Here is a 22028-nt window from a genome sequence, read left to right as displayed (position 1 = left end):
GACTAGTTGGAGAGCAAGGACCAATGAGTGTGCCTATTGCTTCTGGGCATCTCAAGCTTTGCCATATCAAGCCTTCACATTGGTGTACTTGTTCCCGTTAATACTGGCTCCGCCTCCGAGAGCTCTAGATCCAATCACTTGCCACAGAGAGTTCCAGAATTTCCTTCGATGTGGAGAGGAGGTTTCTGGGAGAAATAGGGGTTTCTGGGAGCTCCTTGGGCGATTGAGAGCTTCACACGTCTCTTCGCCTTCTCCGCATATGCGATTTGAGACATTTGCCCTTGGGATTCCTGAGGACAGCAGAGTGGAGGAAAGTGAACAACCAGGTAGGGACATTGGTTGACCTAGACCTTAGTTGCCTTTGAGACACAGGCAGGGTGCTGTGCGGTTGCCATAGTGAGGTACAGCGAGGGTGTACAGTGGGCCCGGCCGGACACACCCGAGTGAGGCCTCGTGTGTCTGTCGTAGTCTGGTCGCTTGTGGCTAGGAAGTGGAGGATAAGAGGTGGGGGACACAGGAGGCTGAGGAGTGGTCATCACTGCGGGCTGTGTAAGGGGTCAGAGGGCAGTGTTCAGGTATAGGCAACCTTACGGGGGAGAGTAGTGACACGAGGTGGCCTAGGCCTCTGGATGTTGGCGGTTGGGAGGGTCCCGTGGGACAGAGCCCTGGCGTGTTTGCCTGCCTTTAGGGACTTAGATGTGGATGAGGGGTTGCGGTATGACTGAGGATTGAGAGGCTAAGCCACTGAGTGAAGGGTGCCCACCACTGAGTGAAGGGTGCCCACCGCTGAGATCTCTCTGTGGAGAAAGCACGCTTGCGCATGCGCATCTGGTCTTTGGCGGGCTAACATCTGGTGGTTCCTTGGGGGTGGGGAAGGGTGCCTTCGGCGCACAACATGGCGGCCAGCCTCAGTATGGAGGAAAGAGAGGGGGGTGGGGCAACAACCGAGCATGGAAATGAGGCATTAGCTCCCGTTTGGAGGGACAACGCTAGGCTTTTAGGCGGTGGGTTACATAAGTGTTAAGATGCTGGAGCAGGGGTGCCTCAGTTCTGAAAGTGATAAGAGAGGGCTCCTGGTTTTGGTTGGAGTGGTGAATAAGTGAATGGCTGCCGGCTTGTTCACAGCTTTTTGGTTTTGAGAAGCGAGAGGAGATCAATAATATTTAAGCACCCTGCTTTCCGGCCTAAAGAAGCTTGCTGTAGGCTGATTGCAATTGTGTGTTATCATGTGCAGGACCTTGTAGCTGCCAGGTGGACAGAGTTTGGTGGTGGCATGTTCGGGGTGAGGCTGATTGGAAAAGCTGGTCCCTGGCTGGGGGTGGAGATGCAGAAGGCAAGGCTGACTGGCATCCTGGGATGAATATGAAGACCAGAAACTCTTAGTGGCTACACTTGAACTGCTGTGTGGAGAGAGGTAATACTGCTGTGGGCTGATGCTCTGCACTTGGGATTTGAAATGTTTGACGATCCCACAAATCCCTTTTGTAGTTGGAAGCAACTACATGAATAGCAGTGCCATACATTTTATAGTTTCCTAGATAGACCATATATGTATTGTGCAATAAAAATTTTAAAAAATTATTTATAAGCTATAGGCAGTAATGTGGGCCTGTACTCAGATATTCAAGAGACTGAGGCAAGAGTATCACTTGAGGCTAGAAATTCTATCCTGGGAAAATACTAAGTATTTAATGATTGCTTTGAATCTGCAACTGTTTTAGACCATGGTGACAATTCTATGTGAAATTAATAATGTCTAATTTTTTGTAGTGTTTGTGGTAGTGGAACATCTGGCAAGGTCTTAATGGCTAAATATTTGGAATTCCGTGGGTCAATGAAAGTATTATTTACTTTGTATGTTGTAGATAAATTTAGTTAGAAGAAATTATTTCAAATTTAACAAAAACTGCAAATTAGAAGGGAAACTAAAGAAATGATTAGCAGAAAACTATTTTACATGTTTTTATTAGAACAAAACAAATATAGGCTAGCGAGATTACTGAGAAAGTAAAGGCTCCTGACAAATTGAGTTTGATTCCCTAGGCTGACCAGGTGGAATTTTACTGATTCCTGAAAGTTCTCATTTGAACTCTTAATGTGGCACTTGATGAGATACATATACCCACATACATAAAAGTTTGTACGTACACTAGGTTTTAAAGGTACAATAAAAAGTGAAGAACAAATGCCTAAGATAGTGACCTAACGATCCATTTAAAGAAACAAGAGCCAAGAGCAATTCTAATTTAAAGAGTCAAATGAAGAAATGTTGCCTATAAATGTAGAAATCAGCTACAGAAAATATATGCAAACAACACAAATGTCTCTTGAAAGTTGTAAAATTGGTAAGCACTACTAATCAAGATAAGAGAACAAAAAGTAGTATCAATAATGAAAAAGAAGAGACTATGGCAGGCTATGCAGACATGAAAAGAGAATGGAATATTAGGTGCAGGTTTATACCAGAATTTGAACACTGTAAGTTCCTTAGGGAGATATTAAGATCTGCCACCAGGTAAAATGTGAAATATAACCACCCCTGTATATTAGAAACAGATTTAATTTGTCAAAGAATTTCTTAAAATCAAACAAAATGGAAAAGGAGTAGGACTGGCCCCACACTTTATGGGGAACCTTGGTGGGGCTTGGATTGCCTGACACTAACATGTCTTTCTGTTTTGTTTTATTTTGTTTTTGTTTTTCACTCCCAGGCTGAGGAAGAGACTAGTGCAATCAGACACACCCCTGTCTGGTCATGTTACCTCCTAAGTTCACTGCTATGGCACTGGCGATTCTGCAGGACTGGTGTGGGTGGATGGGTGTCAATGCCCAGCGCTCACTGCTTATCCTGGGCATCCCCGATGACTGTGGTGAAGAAGAATTTCAGGAGGCAGTGCAGGCTGCCCTCAGGCCCCTGGGCAGGTACCGAGTGCTTGGCAAAGTCTTCAGAAAGGAGATTGGGGCAAAGGTCGCTTTGGTTGAATTCGCTGACAATTTAAACCAAAGTTTGATCCCCCAACAAATACCAAATAATAGGGGGTCCTGGAGTGTGATCTTCCTTCCTCCAGTCCCTGAAGTTGAGTCACAGGATACATTCAGTTTCCCTGCACAGGCTCATGGGCAAGCTTTGGAAGGGGCTTCAGGTGGGGTAGGAGTTTCAGGTAGGTCAGGAACTTCAGTTGGGGAAGGACATGTAGATGAGATAGGAGCTGTGGGTGAGGCAGGAGGAACAGCTGAGGAAGGAGCTGCAGATGAGGCAAGAGTGTCTTGCAAGGAGGGAGCAGGTAAGGCAGGAGGAAGAGCTGCCACTCCTGACTCCTTCCTACAGGAGGAAGGAGCTGTGGATGAGGAAGGAGCAGAGCAGGAGAGAGGAGCAGGTGAGACAGGAAGAGCAGTGGAGGGAGGAGCTGCAGCTGAGGCAGGCTTGTCAGATGAGGACGGAGTAGAAGATGAAGGAGGAGTCATAGATGAGGCTGAAGTTATATATGAGGCAGGAATTATAGGTGAAGCACGACTGCCAGGTGAGGGGGCTATGGATGAGGAAGATGATGTAGTTGAGGCAGGGGCTGCCAGAATGTCTGATGAGGAAGGGGCTGGAGGTGACATGGGGGTTGCAGGTGTTATAGGAGGTATGAGTTGGGTGGGAGCTGCAGGTGAGGTGGGAGCTGCAGGAGAGGGAGGAGTTTTAGAGGCAGGGGCAGGTGAAGAGGGGTCTGCAGGGGATGAGGAGTCTGGGAGCGATGAGGGCTCTGCAGGGGATGAAGGATCTGTGGATGGTGGAGGAGCTGTGGGTGAAGCAGGAGCTATAGGTGAGGATGAGGCAGGAGCTGCAGGTGAGGCCAGAATGTCAGATGAGGAGGGAGCTGCAGGGGACATGGGAGTTGCAGGGATCATAGGAGCTGTAGGATTGGCAGGAGCTGCAGGTGAGGCAGGAGGTTCAGGTGAGGAAGGGGCCTTTGATGTGGCAGGAGGGGCACATGGGGCTGGAACCTGGACCCGAGAGTGGAGCCAAGCCCTGCAACCCATTCTGGAAAACATGGCCTATCAGGAGCTGAGACACTTCACTGGGATGGAAGAACCTGGCTGTGGGGGTCAGTCTTTTGAGAGCTGGCTGGACCATGCCAATGACATGCTTTACCTGTGGCGTCACATATCCGAGAGAGAGAGGAGGCGGCGGCTGGTGGAGAGTTTGGGGGGCCCTGCCCTGGATCTCCTGTGTGAGCTTCTGGAAGAGCATCCAGACACCCCTGCTCAGGACTGCCTCGCTGCACTGGTGCAGGTGTTTGGCAACAAGGATACCGTGATGACAGCACGACTCAAGTTCCTGACTTGCTCCCAGCGGCCTCAGGAGACCCTGTTTGCCTATGTGATGCGCCTGGAAGGTCTGCTGCAGATGGCCATGGAGAAGGGGGCCATCCAGCCTGCAATGGTGGATCAGGCGAGGGCCCGGCAGGTGCTGATGCGGGCCAGGCCCAACCAGATGCTACAGAACAACCTGAGGAGGATGCGGCTGGAGAGGCGGCCACCTGGCTTTGTGGGGTTGCTCAGGCTTGTTCGGGAGACTGAGGCACGGGAGGCAGCTCTGGCTGAAAATGCAGAAGCCCAGGAGGGGGAAGGAGTGGAAGTGCATGGTGGTGAGCTGGATGTCCAGGCTGCCCTTGCCAGTGTTGGGGTTGCTGAACCTGCCCCTGCCATTAGAGAGGTCCTCCCAACCAGTGAAGATGCTGGCCAGGCTGCTGCTGCTGCTGCTGTTCAGCAAGCTGCTGGGGCTGCTCCTGATGGTGATAGTGCCACAAAGGCAGACCCTGATTCTGGTGAAGCTAAGGCCTTCCCTGTCACCCAGAGAGATGATAATGCGTCAGCCCCTGCTGGCTCAGGCCAGGCAGGGCCCACTGAGGGCCCAAGTGTGCTTGAGAGTGTGGCCCATGAAGGAGAGCAAGAAGCAGAGCAGCCTGTAACAGAGGGGCTGAAGGAAGAGTCAGAAAATGAGGATGGGGCATGGGAGTCTAGTCACCCCAAGTCCTTCCTTGGCAAATAGGCTCAGAGGATCTAGGGGCTTCCTCCTACCTCAGAATCCAAGTCCTAGAGGTAGGTAACGTAAGCCCAGGGCTTGTGCTTTACCCTAAAAGTAGAGCAGGGCCCAGAAAAGGTTTTGCTCAGCCTTAAACCTTAAACCAGTTCCCTCCCTCAACTTCCCAAGGAGTCCTGGCCCCCACCACTATCTAGTTACCTAGGTTGCCCTTTATCATGACAGTGTTACCTCCAGATCTAGTCCTAAACTGTTATGGCTTGGTTTGCCTAAAATAGATTGCTGAGGGCCCACTTTTAGATTTAAATGTGTGGCCTAATGTCTAGCTGGATGATGTGAGAAAGAGGCCATCTCAACATTTCCAGGTACCTTTTTTTTTCTACCACGGGCAGCCATCCTCATTTGCAGTCTACAAAGACTGCTTTCTGCCATGGGATGGTCACTCTTATCTGCCTCATAGTCACCTAGCAAATCCAGAGCATTCATATTCACACACTTCTTACCATTCTCAGTGTGAACCTATGTAAGCCACTGGCTGATTGTTATCCACATGTGTGCATTATTTGACTAGGTTGTTTTCAGAGACCCCCCAAATCCAGCAACAGGAGCCAGTGGGGAGAACATAAGGCAGGGGACTGCTTGTGTTCACCTTGTGACTGTCAGTTGATCGATCTTCATGGGCAAAAGATGTGGACTTGCTTGGGAAGGGATTGAACATTGTGTTTTGATGTTCCATTTATGTTGTTTATGACTCCTATTCTACTTGGTGGTGGGGTGTCCTGTGTTACGGTTTCTAAAGACCTGTAACTGACCTTTGTCAGTAATTGGGCAGGGCCAAGTCACACTATGTGACCCCTTGAGGTGATCGTCCAAAGTAAAGGAGTATTGCCAGAAGCCATTGTCTTGATAAGATGAGTATCTTGGATCTTCACAAGGGGAGAAAATGATAGGGGGCCCCCAAGGTGCTTGCAGGAGGAGTACAGTCTGGGAAATGAACTGCAGCCTCTAGTGGCTATGGTGTGTTCCTGACTAGTTTTTTGCCTTTTTCAATGGTTTCATTAAATGTTTTTGTTTAATAAAATTTTTGTATGTTCTAGCTGTGACTCACCACTCACTTGGGCAGTCGGGGATGGAGAGAGCTTCTATTTCAAACGTGATTTGTTGTTCAATTTCACTGCTCTGATTTGGACTTTTGAAATGTTTTGCCAGCCTGACTGGATGGGCTTTGACTATTCCCGGCACTTGTTAAATGCGCAATTGAGGTGTAGCTATTTAGGGAGTTTCAGGTCAGCTTGGGCTACAGCTACATATTAAGACCATATCAATTTTTATTTATATGTATGTGTACATATGCCATTTGTGCAGGTGCTTGCAGAGACCAAAAGAATAGCTACCCAGAAGCTGGAGTTGCAAGTCCCTGTGAGGTGCCTGATATGGGTGCTGAGAACTGAACTGTGGTCCTGCTCTTAACATCTAGACTTTGTAGTGAAATATGCAAAATTATTGTTGATGCTGATTTTCCCAGTTTAGGGAAGGTACCACTGGTGCTATATACATGGAGTTCAAGACAACCCAAATCGTCATACTAATTTTAGCTTTTTTTTTTTTTTTGTTATTTTGCCAAGTATGAGCCCCACTGTGACCTGAGGTGGTTTGAATACTTCTTTCCTCTGGCCTTCAGTCTTGTTCATTGACAGTGCCAAATGTCTAGGCTCACATAGGCTGCCAGGATGCATGTAGCTCAGGGTGTAGAGCTCAGACTGTCTTTCAAACTCATCTCCTTCCTCATGCCAGTCCAGCTTCCTGATACAAAATGTGGGCATTATATTTGGCAAAATGTCCATAGAACTGGATCTGTAAAGGTTTTGAGCAATTACAGAGGCTGCTTGGTGACCTGGGATAGCAGTTACTCTGAGGGAGCACTTCTAAGCTCAGGCTTAGGGGTACATGAGTGGGTCACCAGAGGGTAAGGAGAAATTAGGGGCTTAGGGTGGCCCAGGGAGGCTGGCTGTCTCTCTCCAGTAGCTATCTTGCAGGCCTCAGAGCCTGTCTGAAACTTGAAACTTTTGGGCCACTTTCTGAGGACAGACAAGTTCCAGAATCATTAAGTTGTTACCAGTTATGCCACTGTCACATTGCAGATACACTGGGAATTTGTAGGCAGTTTACAGAAAGGCCATGCCAAGCCACAAATGTGAACTATGTACCAGATCTTTAGCAACCAGGTTCTGAGGTTATCCCTCAGTGACTCCCTAGGAACTTGGAGTCTCTTCTCTTTTTTTTTTTTTCCGGAGCTGGGGACCGAACCCAGGGCCTTGCGCTTGCTAGGCAAGCGCTCTACCACTGAGCTAAATCCCCAACCCCTTGGAGTCTCTTTAACTGGGGACAGTAATGCAGCTGTGTTTCCTGGTGCCATAAGTTACATGTGGCAGTGGGTGTTCCACATGGTCTGCCTAGAAACTCCTGGGGAATCTTGGGTAACTGAAGGCAGTGTGTACCTCTGAAGCATAAGGTGCATGCACATAGGTACATAGTTCTGGAATGGACAGAGGCATTAAGGAGATGCTTGGACAGCAAGTGTCAAGTATACTGTGTCCATGGCACTAGTCTGAAGCTAATTCCCTGAATTACCTGTCCTTTATGGTCCTAGGATATGGTTGACCACAAGGGGAAATAAACCAGAAGTTGTTCGTTTGTTTTATGCCTAGCTCAGTTCAGTGTAATTCAGAGTCACTACAGACCACTTGAATTGCTGATCAACCACCTCATCTGGTCTGTTATTCCCTCATTGCCTGTCCTGGCAAATCTCCACGTGCCAGGTCAAATGCTGATCTATGAGAGAGCTCTTCCATGGTGGGGATTTGAGGTAGTAAGAGGCCAAGAGGCTTCTGCATCTTCATCTTCTTCCTCTCCCTGCTTCGAGTCCAACTGACTTTAGTTTCAGTTGCAGGCATAATGGTGGTAGCCTAGCATAGAACCTCTGCCCACTCCTGCAGTGGCTACAATCCAATGACACATCAATTGTCATTCAGATATAGAACTCAGATTTTGACTAATAAACCCTAAGTGGCATGCCATTCCCTTGAGGTATCTTCCTGGCACAAGGATTGTGGGTACTTGGCTCCCAAGGAATTTCCTGCCCATTTCTGCCTGTCCCTGGTTTGACAAGGAGCTCCTGGTTCCCCTGCTCTGTTCTGTCCTGCTCCAGGAGGCTCTTGAGAGCTGTTTTTCCTCAACCTTTCAGGTTCATTCTCATTAACTTCCCAACTGGGTGAGAAAGGCTTCAGTCTAATGTTCAGGCTGTGGCTAAAGAAACAGTCAGAATTGCTGAAGAAGCCGTAACATTGCTCAGTAAAGGGGCCAGAGCAAGGTGTCAGAAAGCCCTGTCCATTAGCCACTTTTAGCCAATTCTAGTTAGGAACATGGGGCTGGAGAGATGGCTCAGTGGTTAAGAGCACTGACTGCTCTGCCAGAGGTCCTGAGTTCAAATCCCAGCAACCACATGGTGGCTCACAACCATCTGTAATGAGATCTGATGCCCTCTTCTGGTGTGTCTGAAGACAGCTACAGTGTATTTATATACATAAAGTAAATAAATAAAATCTAGTTAGGAACATGGAGATACCTCCCTTACACACTGTCTTCCGCAACCTTGTGGGGCATCTTGGAGCCTATCAGCTGAGGACTGGCCTGCAGTGTGACTGCTACCCAATTTCAGACATACTCTGAATCTGTATAGTGACATTTCACTGACAATGGATATGACCCCCACAGTGGATATAGTTCAGGAAGTGGCTACACCTTACAAACCCTTATATATAGGGTAAGGCTTCCCAGCCTAGGGCAGTCTTCAAGTTGGGGCCATAGGTACACTCTTGCCAGGCCCAGCTCCCCTTCTGTGACTGATTTGGTTTGTGGGTTTATAGAGCCAGGGAAAGCCATGCTCATGGCCTATATAATGTTATCTGTCTGCAAAAAATATCAACTTTTAGAAAGGAAATTCCTTTAAGGTCTTGGGTTATTTTCCTTTTCAGTTAGATAGAGAAATTCTGGGTTGGTGTTGCTTCAAAGGCAACTTCAAAGAGGAAGAAAATACCATTGGAAGCTGCTACAACCCTCAACCACAAATTATCCAGTAGCTTTGCCAAGTTGTGCTAAGTATGGACAGAGCAGGAGTGAGCTGAGCCAACAATGCCTTTTCAGAACTGGAGCAGAAATCAGATTGATCTAGAATTAAGGGCCATAGTCCATAGCACATGCATGAGGATGCAGAGAAAACGGAATACTCCTCCATTGTTAATGGGAGTGCAAACTTGCACAACAACTCTGGAAATCAATCTGTTGGTTTCCCAGAAAATACCTGAAGACCCAGCTATACCTCTGCTGGGCATATGCCCAAAAGATGCTCCAACATATAACAAGGACACATGCTCCACGATGTTCATAGCAGCCTTATTTATAATAGCCAGAAGCTGGAAAGAACCCAGATGTCCTTCAACAGAGGAATGGATACAGAAAATGTGGTATATCTACACAGTGGATTACTTTCCAATATCATCCTTTCTCTAAAGTAGGTTTTTGTTGCTTTGTTAAAAAAAAAGAAGAAAGAAAGAAGGAAAGGAAGAAAGAAAGAAAACCACTTAGCTAGAAATATGTGCATTTATTTAGGAGTTCTCTTTCTGTTCCATTAGTCTATAAAGTATCATTAGGTTATAGAATTACTATTACAAACATATAAAATCTAATGAAGATGGGAAGAAAGGGAAACTCAAACGCTCTTGGTAGGAGTGTAAATTATATAGACATTAGAGAAAACCTCAGGATAGCTCCTCAAAAATCTACAAATAGAACTATCATGTGATGTACTCATTCCACTACTGTTTATATACCTAAAGAAAAGGAATCAGTATTTTAAAGAAATACCTGCACTCTTATGTTTAGTGTAGTGTTATTCACAAAAGCGAAGATACAGAATAAAACCAAGTACCCATAGATAGATTAATGGCATGATAGATAGCCTTTTATCTCAATAACAAAATAGTTGATTTAATCAACCTAAAAGGACAGGCTTATTTCTTTTTACAGTTCAAGAGTTTTCAGCCACGGTTGGTTACTCATCACTTTGGGGCCTAAAATGCCATGGCAATGCAATGTAACAAAAAAAGTAGAGGACTGATGCTATGGAAGGGAAGTGTATGTGGGATTCTTTTCTTCACCTGTAACTGAAGATGTTTTTACACATTGTTGCAGAACATGCAAGAAAGCATAATAATTCAAACATTTTCATAGTTTTATTCCTCATCTTTTAGTAACTAGTGCTTCTTGTATGTCAATAATTCTTTCAGTTGTATTTAAGTTTATATTTACATGCATAGGCATAACATTTTCAGTTAAACATGGTACATATCTCCCACTGCCATACACTCACACACAATGATTATAGTTTACTGTGCTGTAACTCAAAGAACTCTATGTATCGCCATTTTAGTTTGTACCATTTCATGGTTGCTAGTATATTTACAAAGTTCTAAGACAACATCATTAATGTACTTAGATTTTTACCACTTCAAGAGAAATTCTCTTCTTTTAGTAGTCCTTGTCTATGTGCCCCCATCAGCAAGTCACTTTTCAATTCTTCTTGGTCTGGCCACTGGCAGCCACCCATCTGCTCTCTGATTTTAGGATTCATCTATTCTAAAGTTTCGTAGAAATGGACTCCTATAGTCACATATCTGCCTGCGCCCATTTGGTGCATTGTATTACTACATCAGGAGTCATGTCACCTGCCTGCTCCTACTTCTGTCTACTCTCCTTTGCACACCCTGGGCTTTGGGCTTATGTTAAGGGCAGTTACTGCTGGGTGCTAGGGTATGGAGTGTATTCTATGCCATCTTTAAACATTTCTGTAATTCATAACTGCTTCTAGTGGGCATGAACTCTCTTTTCTCCTCTCCTTGTTACTTTTAACGTGGTGATTTTTCTCTCTACTTCAGCTATTGACTCAAGAAGTATTTGCTGTATTCTTGTGTGTAGTCAGCCAGTGCTACATACACACTGGGGGTGGTAAGTCTAGGCCAGGGGGCATAGGAGTATAGGGAGGAATGGTGGGTGGTTAGGAACTGCTGAGGTGTGAAGATAATAGGTATTTCTCATAGGCTGTCCAGGGCACTGGTTAGAACCTGTGCTGGAGGAAAGGTGGGTATTATGGATGAGGCTAAGGTATCGAACTTGAGCAATGCTGTGAGAGGAAAGAACTTGAGATTGGGGGAGGAGAGGAAGTCATTGGCCTAGAAGCCTAATGCATACAGTCTATGCTGTTTCTCCTGTGGGCAGCCTCTTTTAGTGCCTCTTTGGCTCCACCTTATGTCTGCTGGGATGGATTAGAACTGTCTACCATTAAGTATCCTCTATGCTTGCATCAGGTGACTTGAATAGAAACATGAAGTTATGTGTGGTGTATGTATAAGGAAAGTGATAAGATTCTAGTCCTTTCAACAGCTGCATGATCTTGTTTTGCCTCAGAATTTTCCACCATGGAGAGAGGTGCTGAGCACTCCCCTGATTCTTGCCTTCACTTTTTTCTTCCTATCATTCTCCCCTCCCCCTTCTCTCAATTTGTGTCGCACATGGAAACACGAAGCCCAGAGGCCCCCTGAGGAAAACTGAGACACTGCTGAGTACAAGGTAACCCTGTGTGGCTTCCAGTTATAGCTAAGAATTATCTGGCCCTTCCTCTTCCCGGAACTGTGCTGTTTCCTAGACAACGAATTTTGTGTAATCATGGTCAAGGCAACGTACATTTCTGTTCAGAATCAAGGTCACAGTATAATACCAATTCACCATGGCAACAAGCAGACTGCTCATCTGACATGGGAGATGAAATCGTAATGAAAACCACATGCACATTACTTTGCTAGTTGCCCAGGGATTCTGCGCCATGAAATTAGGTTTGATACAAAATCAGAAATCTGTGTCCATAAAAGGTAGAGTCCCTTGTATTTCAATGTAGGGAATTTACCAACAGAGCCAGACAGGTAGATGGTGCCACTAGTAAGCAAATGTGTCACAGAAAGAGACATCTTTAGGGCTTTAATTAATTCCATAAATCCATACAGCAGCAGTTCTTAGTATAACCAAATCATGCAGAGGTTCTGAATCAATGTAAGTGCTCAACAACTGCTGTGCTCGCTGTGTGACCAAGTCAGACACTTTCTTTTCTTGGGGCCCAAATCAATATCTCTGACAAACAGGGGATCTATAATAAAACCTTGCAGTTTAATATGTTGTCTTCTTCCTAATTTCATGGTCCCAAGCAAATTGTGGGTTACCTTAGCTCATGTCTCTTTGGTTCACTGAGATGAGGGGTTTGGGGAAGCAACAGTGCCTCTTCTATGCTGAGATGGTTGAGCCTGGAATTTTTATGTGGGCAAGTGGTCTCCAAACAGCATTCAGCAACCAAAGGTGGGCTGCTCTGGAGAATGGAGAAAAGGAAAATCCTGTGGGGTAAGATGTTCATGAAAGTGTATCTCCAATCCCACCCTCACCCCATCTGAGTGAGAATGGGTCCTGTTATTGACTTATAAGAGAAAGAGATTTCAGGGTCTGTTTCACATTCCCCTTTCAGGTGACAGTAGGTGATGGTGCCTTGGGGCAGGGCATTACCAGAAGAATAATCTTAAGAAAGCCCCCATCTTGTTTATGTAACTAAGTACACAGCCACAAAGGAAGCATGTTGTTGGGAAAATATAAAAATAAAAAAGTAAAGTTGTCTTTTACCTCGCTAGGTCCGCACCACGGTGCCCCAAGATATCTGCTAGATATCTGGGCAGAAACACATCCCATCCACACACTTTGCTACACTCAAACCCTCACATAAAAGAACACACAACACAATAATCTTAGATCCAATTGATAAGATATAATTGCCCCCTTAAACATACAAAGCCTGGTACCATCCATCCCTTAGGAACATTGACAACAACCTGTAAATACACAGAGCAGAATCTTAACATCACCTGCCATGGCTTCTCAACCTTCTCTCTCTCTCTCTCTCTCTCTCTCTCTCTCTCTCTCTCTCTCTCTCTCTCTCTCTCTCCTCTCTCCTCTCTCCTCTCTCCTCTCTCTGTCTCTCTGGTCTCCTCCTCTCTCCTCCTCTTCCTTCAAACTTCTCTCCCGCCCATCCTTCCTTCTCCTCCAAAGATAGGCCTCCTTCTATCCTGTACCTGCCCCTCACCTGCACTTTACAAATTCAATGGGGAAAAGGTTCCTGTGAAGTCACCTGATTCCTGAGTAGTGACTAGGCAACTGTCCTTGGGGCAGTGGAATTAGCATCAAAATACAGATAACTTCAGGGCAAACCACAACAGAAGCACACATCATTTGCTACTTCCCCACACTCCTTTGAGGCCCCAAAATCCAACCAACATAGTTTGTCACAGTTTTTCAAACGAGCCAAACAGCCTAACAAGATTCCCACTGGCCACAGTGGAAGTCCAGTCTCAACCAGTCTCCCTTGCCATAAAACTTCTCCCTTTGCAAGGCTCTACAAAGACTCTTCTGCCTCACCTTAAGTTCTGGGGAACTTGGTGGCCATCTTGTTCTCATTTTCTGGTCCAAAAAAACTCCCTAACTCCATGGGTGTGTGTGTTGGGGAGGGATACACTGGAAGCCCTGACAACCTCTTTCTACCTGAGGCCCTGTTTGATGGCCTTTATTCAATCCCTGAGGCCTCAAGATTGAGAACTGGTTCTCATCTCTATCTGAGCTGAAATACTGAGGCTGGAAGAGTGGCCAGTGATGATGGATTTCGATTGTATCTCAGCTGAGAAAAACATGTGACTTGAGCCAGTATCACCTGTCTGTGCATTTTGGCCAAGGAGATCAGAGGCAAGCTGTAAGTCACATAGAAAAAAACTAAACTTGGCCTATGTGGTGGTTTGAAAGGCCCCCATAGGCTCATATATTTAAATTTTTCCCACTTTTAAAAAACATTCTTGGTCATTAGGGGTGGCACTACCTAGGATTAGGAGGTCTGATGTGTCACTGGGGATGGGCTTTGAGGTTTCAAAAGCCCAAGCCAGGCTCAGGATCTCTCTGTTCCTGCTGCTATAGATCTGGATGCAGAACTCTCAGCTACACTCCAACCCACATCTGCCTGCATGCTGACACCATAACAATAATGGACTGAACTTTGAACCTTACAGCCAGTACCAATTAGATGTTGTCCTTTATAAGGATGCCCTAGGAAATGATGTCTTTTCAGAGCACTGCAACAGTGGCTAAGAGCTTACCAGGTAACTCTCAGCTTTACTGTACTGCTTTGGTTACCAATTTTCCTAAATTTACATTGGATATCATGGTTTAAGGAAATTCAAGAAGTATTATGTTGCAGTGTCTGTGTGACACATATTTTCTTACCTTACCTCCTTTCCTTTCTACAAGTCACCTCCTTCAGCAATTCATTGAGTTTCCTATGTTGGCCTAGGAAATTGAGTTTAACTGGGCAGATACAGATATGGAAAATTGAGGGGACGGGTAACGTGGACATTGGAAAAAGAACTAAAAAATAGGGCAGGGGTCATGGATCAGTAGGTATAGTGCTTTCTTGTATTAGTTTGAGTGTATCTGGTTTTAGGTGGGGTAAGGTCTTCATGAAAGTTAACATTAGCCCTCTATCAGATGTAGGATTGGTAAAGATCTTTTCCCAATCTGTTGGTTGCCGTTTTGTCCTAACCACAGTGTCCTTTGCCTTACAGAAGCTTTGCAGTTTTATGAGATCCCATTTGTCGATTCTTGATCTTAGAGCATGAGCCATTGGTGTTTTGTTCAGGAAATTTTTTCCAGTGCCCATGTGTTCCAGATGCTTCCCTAGTTTTTCTTCTATTAGTTTGAGTGTGTCTGGTTTGATGTGGAGGTCCTTGATCCACTTGGACTTAAGCTTTGTACAGGGTGATAAGCATGGATCGATCTGCATTCTTCTACATGTTGCCCTCCAGTTGAACCAGCACCATTTGCTGAAAATGCTATCTTTTTTCCATTGGATGGTTTTGGCTCCTTTGTCAAAAATCAAGTGACCATAGGTGTGTGGGTTCATTTCTGGGTCTTCAATTCTATTCCATTGGTCTATCTGTCTGTCTCTGTACCAATACCATGCAGTTTTTATCACTATTGCTCTGTAATACTGCTTGAGTTCAGGGATAGTGATTCCCCCTGAAGTCCTTTTATTGTTGAGGATAGCTTTAGCTATCCTGGGTTTTTTGTTATTCCAGATGAATTTGCAAATTGTTCTGTCTAACTCTTTGAAGAATTGGATTGGTATTTTGATGGGGATTGCATTGAATCTGTAGATCGCTTTTGGTAAAATGGCCATTTTTACTATATTAATCCTGCCAATCCATGAGCATGGGAGATCTTTCCATCTTCTGAGGTCTTCTTCAATTTCTTTCCTCAGTGTCTTGAAGTTCTTATTGTACAGATCTTTTACTTGCTTGGTTAAAGTCACACCGAGGTACTTTATATTATTTGGGTCTATTATGAAGGGTGTCGTTTCCCTAATTTCTTTCTCGGCTTGTTTCTCTTTTGTATAGAGGAAGGCAACTGATTTATTTGAGTTAATTTTATACCCAGCCACTTTGCTGAAGTTGTTTATCAGCTTTAGTAGTTCTCTGGTGGAACTTTTGGGATCACTTAAATACACTATCATGTCATCTGCAAATAGTGATATTTTGACCTCTTCTTTTCCGATCTGTATCCCCTTGATCTCCTTTTGTTGTCTGATTGCTCTGGCTAGAACTTCAAGAACTATATTGAATAAGTAGGGAGAGAGTGGGCAGCCTTGTCTAGTCCCTGATTTTAGTGGGATTGCTTCAAATTTCTCTCCATTTAGTTTAATGTTAACTACTGGTTTGTTGTATATTGCTTTTACTATGTTTAGGCATGGGCCTTGAATTCTTGATATTTCCAGGACTTTTATCATGAAGGGGTGTTGAATTTTGTCAAATGCTTTCTCAGCATCTAATGAGATGATCATGTGGTTTTTTTCTTTGAGTTTGTTTATATAGTGGATTATATTGAAGGATTTCTGTATAATGAACTATCCCTTTAGCCCTGGGATGAAGCCTACTTGATCACGATGGATGATCATTTTGATGTGTTCTTGAATTTGGTTTGCGAGAATTTTATTGAGTATTTTTGCATCAATATTCATAAGGGAAATTGGTCTGAAGTTCTCTTTCTTTGTTGGCTCTTTGTGTGGTTTAGGTATAAGCATAATTGTGGCTTCATAGAAGGAATTGGGCAGTACTCCTTCTGTATCTATTTTGTGGAATAGTTTGGACAGTATTGCTATTAGGTCTTCTATGAAGGTCTGATAAAATTCTTCATTAAACCCATCTGGTCCTGGGCTGTTTTTTGGTTGGGAGAATTTTAAAACTGCTTCTATTGTTTTAGTAGTTATGGGACTGTTTAGATGATTTATTTGACCCTGATTTGATTTTGGTACCTGGTATCTGTTTAGAAATTTGTCCATTTCCTCCAGATTTCCCAGTTTTGTTGAATATAGGCTTTTGTAGTAGGATCTGATGGCTTTTTTTAATTTCCTCAGATTCTGTTGCTATGTCTTCCTTTTTATTTCTGATTTTGTTAATTTGGACACCCTCTCTGTCCCCTCTGGTTAGTCCGGCCAAGGGTTTATCTATCTTGTTGATTTTCTCAAAGAACCAACTTTTGGTTCTATCGATAACCTTGTATAGTTCCTTTTGGTTCTACTTGTTTGAATTCTGCCCTGAGTTTGATTATTTCCTGACATCTACTCCTCTTGGGTATATTTACTTCTTTTTGTTCTAGAGCTTTTAGGTGTGTCGTCAAACTGCTCTCTCCAGTTTCCTTTTTGAGGCACTCAGAGCTATGAGTTTTCCTCTTAGCACTGCTTTCATTGTGTCCCATATGTTTGGGTATGCTGTGCCTCCATTTTCATTTGATTCTAAAAAGTCTTTAATTTCTTTATTTCTTCCTTGACCAAGTTATCATTGAGTAGAACATTTTTCAGCTTCCATGTATATGTGGGCTTTCTGTTGTTTTTGTCGTTATTGAAGACCAGTCTTAGTCTATGGTGATTTGATAGGAATCATGGAATTATTTCAATCTTCTTGTATCTGGTGAGGTCTCTTTTGTGACCGATTATATGGTCAGTTTTGGAGAAGGTACCATGAGGTGCTAAGAAGAAGGTATATTCTTTTGTTTTAGGATGAAATGTCCTATAGATGTCTGTTAAATCCATTTGGTTCATAACTTCTGTTAGTTTCTCTGTGTCTCTGTTTAGTTTCTGTTTCTATGATCTGTCCATTGATGAGAGTGGGGTGTTGAAGTCTCCCACTATTATTGTATGTGGTGCAATGTGTGCTTTCAGCTTTAGTTAAGTTTCTTTTATGAATGTGGGTGCCCTTGCATTTGGAGCATAGATGTCCAGAATTGAAAGTTCATTATGGTGGATTTTTCCTTTGATGAGTGTGAAGTGTCCTCCTTATCTTTTTTAAAAATAACTTTTGGTTGAAAGTAAATTTTATTTGATATTAGAATGGCTGCTCCAGCTTGTTTCTTGGAACTATTTACTTGGAAAAATTTTTCCAGCCTTTTACTCTGGGGTAGTGTCTCTCTTTGTCACTTGAGGTGTGTTTCCTGTATGCACAAAATATTGGGTCGGGTTTACATATCCAGTCTTTTAGTCTAAGTCTTTTCATTGGGGAGTTGAGTCCATTGATATTAAGAGATATTAAGAAATAATGATTGTTTTACCCCATTATTTTTGTTGTTAGAGGTGGAATTATGTTTGGGTATCTCTCTTCTTTTCGGTTTGTTGCAAGGAGATTACTTTCTTGTTTTTTCTAGGATGCGGTTTCCCTCCTTGTTTTGGAGTTTTCCATCTATTATCCTTTGTAGGGCTGGATTTGTAGAAAGATATTGTGTAAATTTGATTTTGTCATGGAATATCTTGGTTTCTCCATCTATGTTAATTGAGAGTTTTGCTGGATACAGTACCCTGGGCTGGCATTTGTGTTCTCTTAGGGTCTGTATGACATCTACCCAGTATCTTCTGGCTTTCATAGTCTCTGGTGAGAAGTCTGGTGTAATTCTGATAGGTCTGCCTTTATATGCTACTTGACATTTTTCCCTTACTGCTTTTAATATTCTTTCTTTGTTTTGTGCATTTGGTGTTTTGGCTATTATGTGACAGGAGAAATTTCTTTTCTGGTCCAATCTATTTGGAGTTCTGTAGGCTTTTTGTATGTTTATGGGCATCTCTTTCTTTAGGTTAGGGAAGTTTTCTTCTATTATTTTGTTGAAGATATTTTCTGGTCCTTTGAGCTGGGAGTTTTCACTCTCTTCTATACCTATTATCCTTAGGTTTGATCTTCTCATTGTGTCCTGGATTTCCTGGATGTTTTGGGTTAGGAGCTTTTTTGCATTTTGTATTTTTTGAGTCATGTGTCAATGTTTTCTATGGTATCTTCTGCCCCTGAGATTCTCTTTTCTATCTCTTGTATTCTGTTGGTGATGCTTGTATCTATGACTCCTGATCTCTTTCCTAGTTTTTCTATCTCCAGGGTTGTTTCTGTTTGTGATTTCTTTATTGTTTCTATTTCAGTTTTTAGATCCTGAATGGTTTTGTTCAATTCTTTCACCAGTTTGGTTGTGTTTTCCTATAACTCTTTAAGGTATTTATGTGTTTCCTTTTTAAGGGCTTCAACATGTTTACCTGTGTTGACCTCTATTTCTTTAAGGGAGTTATTTATGTCCTTCTTAAGAACTCTATCACCATCATGAGATGTGATTTTAAATGCAAATCTTGCTTTTTTCTGGTATGTTGGGGTATGCAGGGCTTGCTGTGATTGGGGAACTGGGTTCTGATTTTGCCAAGTGTCCTTGGTTTCTCTTGCCTAGGTTCTTGCCCTTGCCTCTCACCATTTGCTTATCTCTGGTGTTAGTTTGTCTTGCTGTTTCTGACTGTAGCTTGTCCCTGCTGTGGGCATGTGAGGCTATGATCTTAAGAGCAAGAGCACTCCTGGGAGCCAGCTCTCTCTGGGATTTGGGTATGGATGGCTGTGGGACAGCCTTAGCTCTGGGTGCAGATAGAGACCAGAATGATCCTGTCTCAGGCTGCTCTGCAGTCCTTTTGCCCTGTGCGTTCCTGGTGGGTCCCTCTTTGGACAGTTAGTGGAGCAAAAGTGGGGTCTCACCTGTGGGCTTAGGATTGAGAGCACTCCTGGGAGACCAGTTCTCTCCAGGCAGGCTTTGGGTTCAGTGGGCTGTGGGACAGCCTCAGTTCTGGGCACAGATGGAGACCAGAAGCCCAAACACCAACTCTTTAAATTATTAAACATTACCAACTAAAATAAGAACATTGACATAATACCTTTAAAATAGAATCAGTGGATATCTGGGAAAAGGACAAATTTACAACTCTTCTTATGACTTAAACCACTAAACCTTAGATAGATCAAATTTAAAGACAAAAAGAAGCCATAAAAATATTACAAGAAACTATGAGAAATTTAAAACATGTTGAGGAATAAAGACCTTTTAGAACATAACACAAACTTTAGAAGCCAACAACAAGTTCCATCAATTCAGTGCAAAGAAAGAGAAAGTTTTATCAATGCAAAACTTGTCCATTACCAAAGTCCAAGGTAAATGGTCAACTAGAAAAATTACTTATAACTCATATTAAAGGTAAGGGGGCCAATAATTCTACCAAATAGTAAGACAAATGCACAGTGTGATAGGAAGATGAGTAAAGGCTGCAAAGATAGCTCACAGAAAGATAATATGACTTCTAAGTAAGAAATAAAAATTCAGGGTTAAGTGCCACACTTATTTTATCTGTTTGGTTAAAGCAGCAACATTTGACAAAGTAATGAACCAGCAGGAGTGTGTGTCCATTGTTAAGGGAGTTGGAACTGGTAGAAACATCTCTTTTTTTTGTCATTTGAGGAAATGGAAAATTACAAATGTCTATACCTTTTTGTCTTAGTTATTCTACATCAAGGAGTTAATTCTACTGATCCATTTACACATATGTGATGACATAAAGCATCACTAGATGAGCAGTGATGACAGTGAAAAATTAATGTTGATATAGAACCAGGTCCAACAAACATTATTGGTTTAAAAAGGAAAGTTAGGCTAGTATGATGGTTTAGTGGGTAATGACACTTGCAACCAAGCCTGATGGTCTGGTTTCAATACTCAGGATCCAAAGAGTAAAGTAGAGAACCAACTCCTTCAGGTTGCCCTTTTATCTGCACATGTGCTCTGTGGCACTCATGTGCTCATACCCAGATATGAACATAAGTATGCTCTGTGCATGAGCCTCGAGGGATTATGCTCTGAGTGCTGTGCCCAGACTGAAGGCTTCTCACATGGAAATCCTGTTCACATCTTGGGGCACTCTTTTTATATATGTGCATGTACACACACATACACACACACACACACACACACACACACACGTACATGTATGAAATAAATAAATCTAAAATAATTTTAATAAATGGAAGTCAAAGTATTGTGTCAATAGCTTGTTGGCATTTATGTCAGTCAAGAATTTGTGCATGAGCACGCCTGCATGTACTTGCATCAGTTCCCAGTGGATAATTGCTGAAGGTGGCTTATGAATATATGGAGGTGCACCATGGTATTTGCCATTTTTTGTACATGCTTAGAAATTTCCATAATGAAATGTTCAAGGTATACTTAGAATAATAACAATTAAAGAGACTATTTCTAGAATAATACATATAAACCATTAATACTCATTACCCATAGGGGTGATGTAGTATTGATTAGGAATTGGGTTTCATCAAGCAACAGACAGCAATGGTGAGTTAAACACAATGTGTTTAATTTTCTCATGTGTTTAGTTGTTTGAAAGTAAGCAGTTGCTGGCTTTGGTTAGCCATGCAAGGATGTCAACAGAAGAATCTTTCTGATTCTCTTAGCATTTTCCTTATAGTATCAACATAACTAATGTGTGTTCCAGTATAGGAGAAATTTGTAAGGGAAAGGCATAGTTCACACTAATTCACTCCACTGTAAATAACTTTCCAGATCCTTGATCAACGACTACAATTATCCTTTCATTAACCATTCTAATCTGCAGGGGAGTTTGGAAAATGTTCATTTGAATCTTCCAATAAATGTAATGAATAAATCTTGAGAAGGGTTAAAAAATTTAACAAAAGCATCAGGAAAGTACCTACAGAAAGAACATTTAGAACTTGACTATTATAGAAAATAGAACTCAAACAAACAAATTCTTCACAGACAAATATGAATGTCCTGATATTTAAAAGATACAAGCTCAAAGAACAGGCATAAACCATTGTGTCCAACATAGGTTTATGATATTTGAAACAAAATAGACAATTACTGGAAAATAAATACATGTCCATAATTAGAGTGAAAGAAAATTGCTGTCCTCCACAGCAGAGTTGGAAAGAAAGTTTAACAAAAAGTACAAACTCTAGACAGTTTTTACTAGGATCAAAGAGGGGAGGGGAGAGAAATGTTATAAGAAACAGGAGGATGGGGGTTGGGGATTTAGCTCAGTGGTAGAGCGCTTGCCTAGGAAGCGCAAGGCCCTGGGTTCGGTCCCCAGCTCCGAAAAAAAAGAACCAAAAAAAAAAAAAAAAAAAAAAGAAAAAAGAAAAAGAAACAGGAGGATGTGGTTAATTTTGGTATGTGATTTTTAAAATTTATTTACAAGTTATTTTTATAATAACATCTCTATATAAAAAAAAAAAGAAACAACCCTCTAGAATGTACCAGGGACCTGCGGAGGGGGTAGATGAAATGCCCTACAGTGGGGAGAGGGAACTTGTTGAGCCCACCTCCAGTAGAAAGACAGGACATGAAGTGAGGGATGGAGTTACTATCCCCCAGTCTAAGCTCTGACCCATCATTCTTCTTGTCTGAAAGAAATGCAGGGATGGAAATGGAGAAA

General features: G+C 42.9%; 1 protein-coding gene across 1 annotated transcript; it reads left to right on the top strand.

The window, feature by feature from the left end:
• The first annotated feature begins 162 nt into the window (after window positions 1-162).
• On the top strand, window positions 163-5262 carry Pnma6e (PNMA family member 6E). The gene is made up of 3 exons (NM_001419111.1): window positions 163-326; window positions 1235-1414; window positions 2712-5262. The coding sequence occupies exon 3, from the start codon at window positions 2756-2758 to the stop codon at window positions 5036-5038; it is 2283 nt and encodes a 760-aa protein (NP_001406040.1). The 5' UTR covers window positions 163-326; window positions 1235-1414; window positions 2712-2755; the 3' UTR covers window positions 5039-5262.
• The last annotated feature ends 16766 nt before the right edge of the window (window positions 5263-22028 follow it).

The sequence above is a fragment of the Rattus norvegicus genome, chromosome X (assembly GCF_021556685.1).
Source record: "Rattus norvegicus strain SHRSP/BbbUtx chromosome X, alternate assembly SHRSP_T2T, whole genome shotgun sequence".
Classification (NCBI taxonomy): Eukaryota; Metazoa; Chordata; class Mammalia; order Rodentia; family Muridae; genus Rattus; species Rattus norvegicus.
The sequence above is the reverse complement of the archived record's forward strand: the minus strand, read 5'-3'. Positions and strand labels throughout refer to the sequence as shown.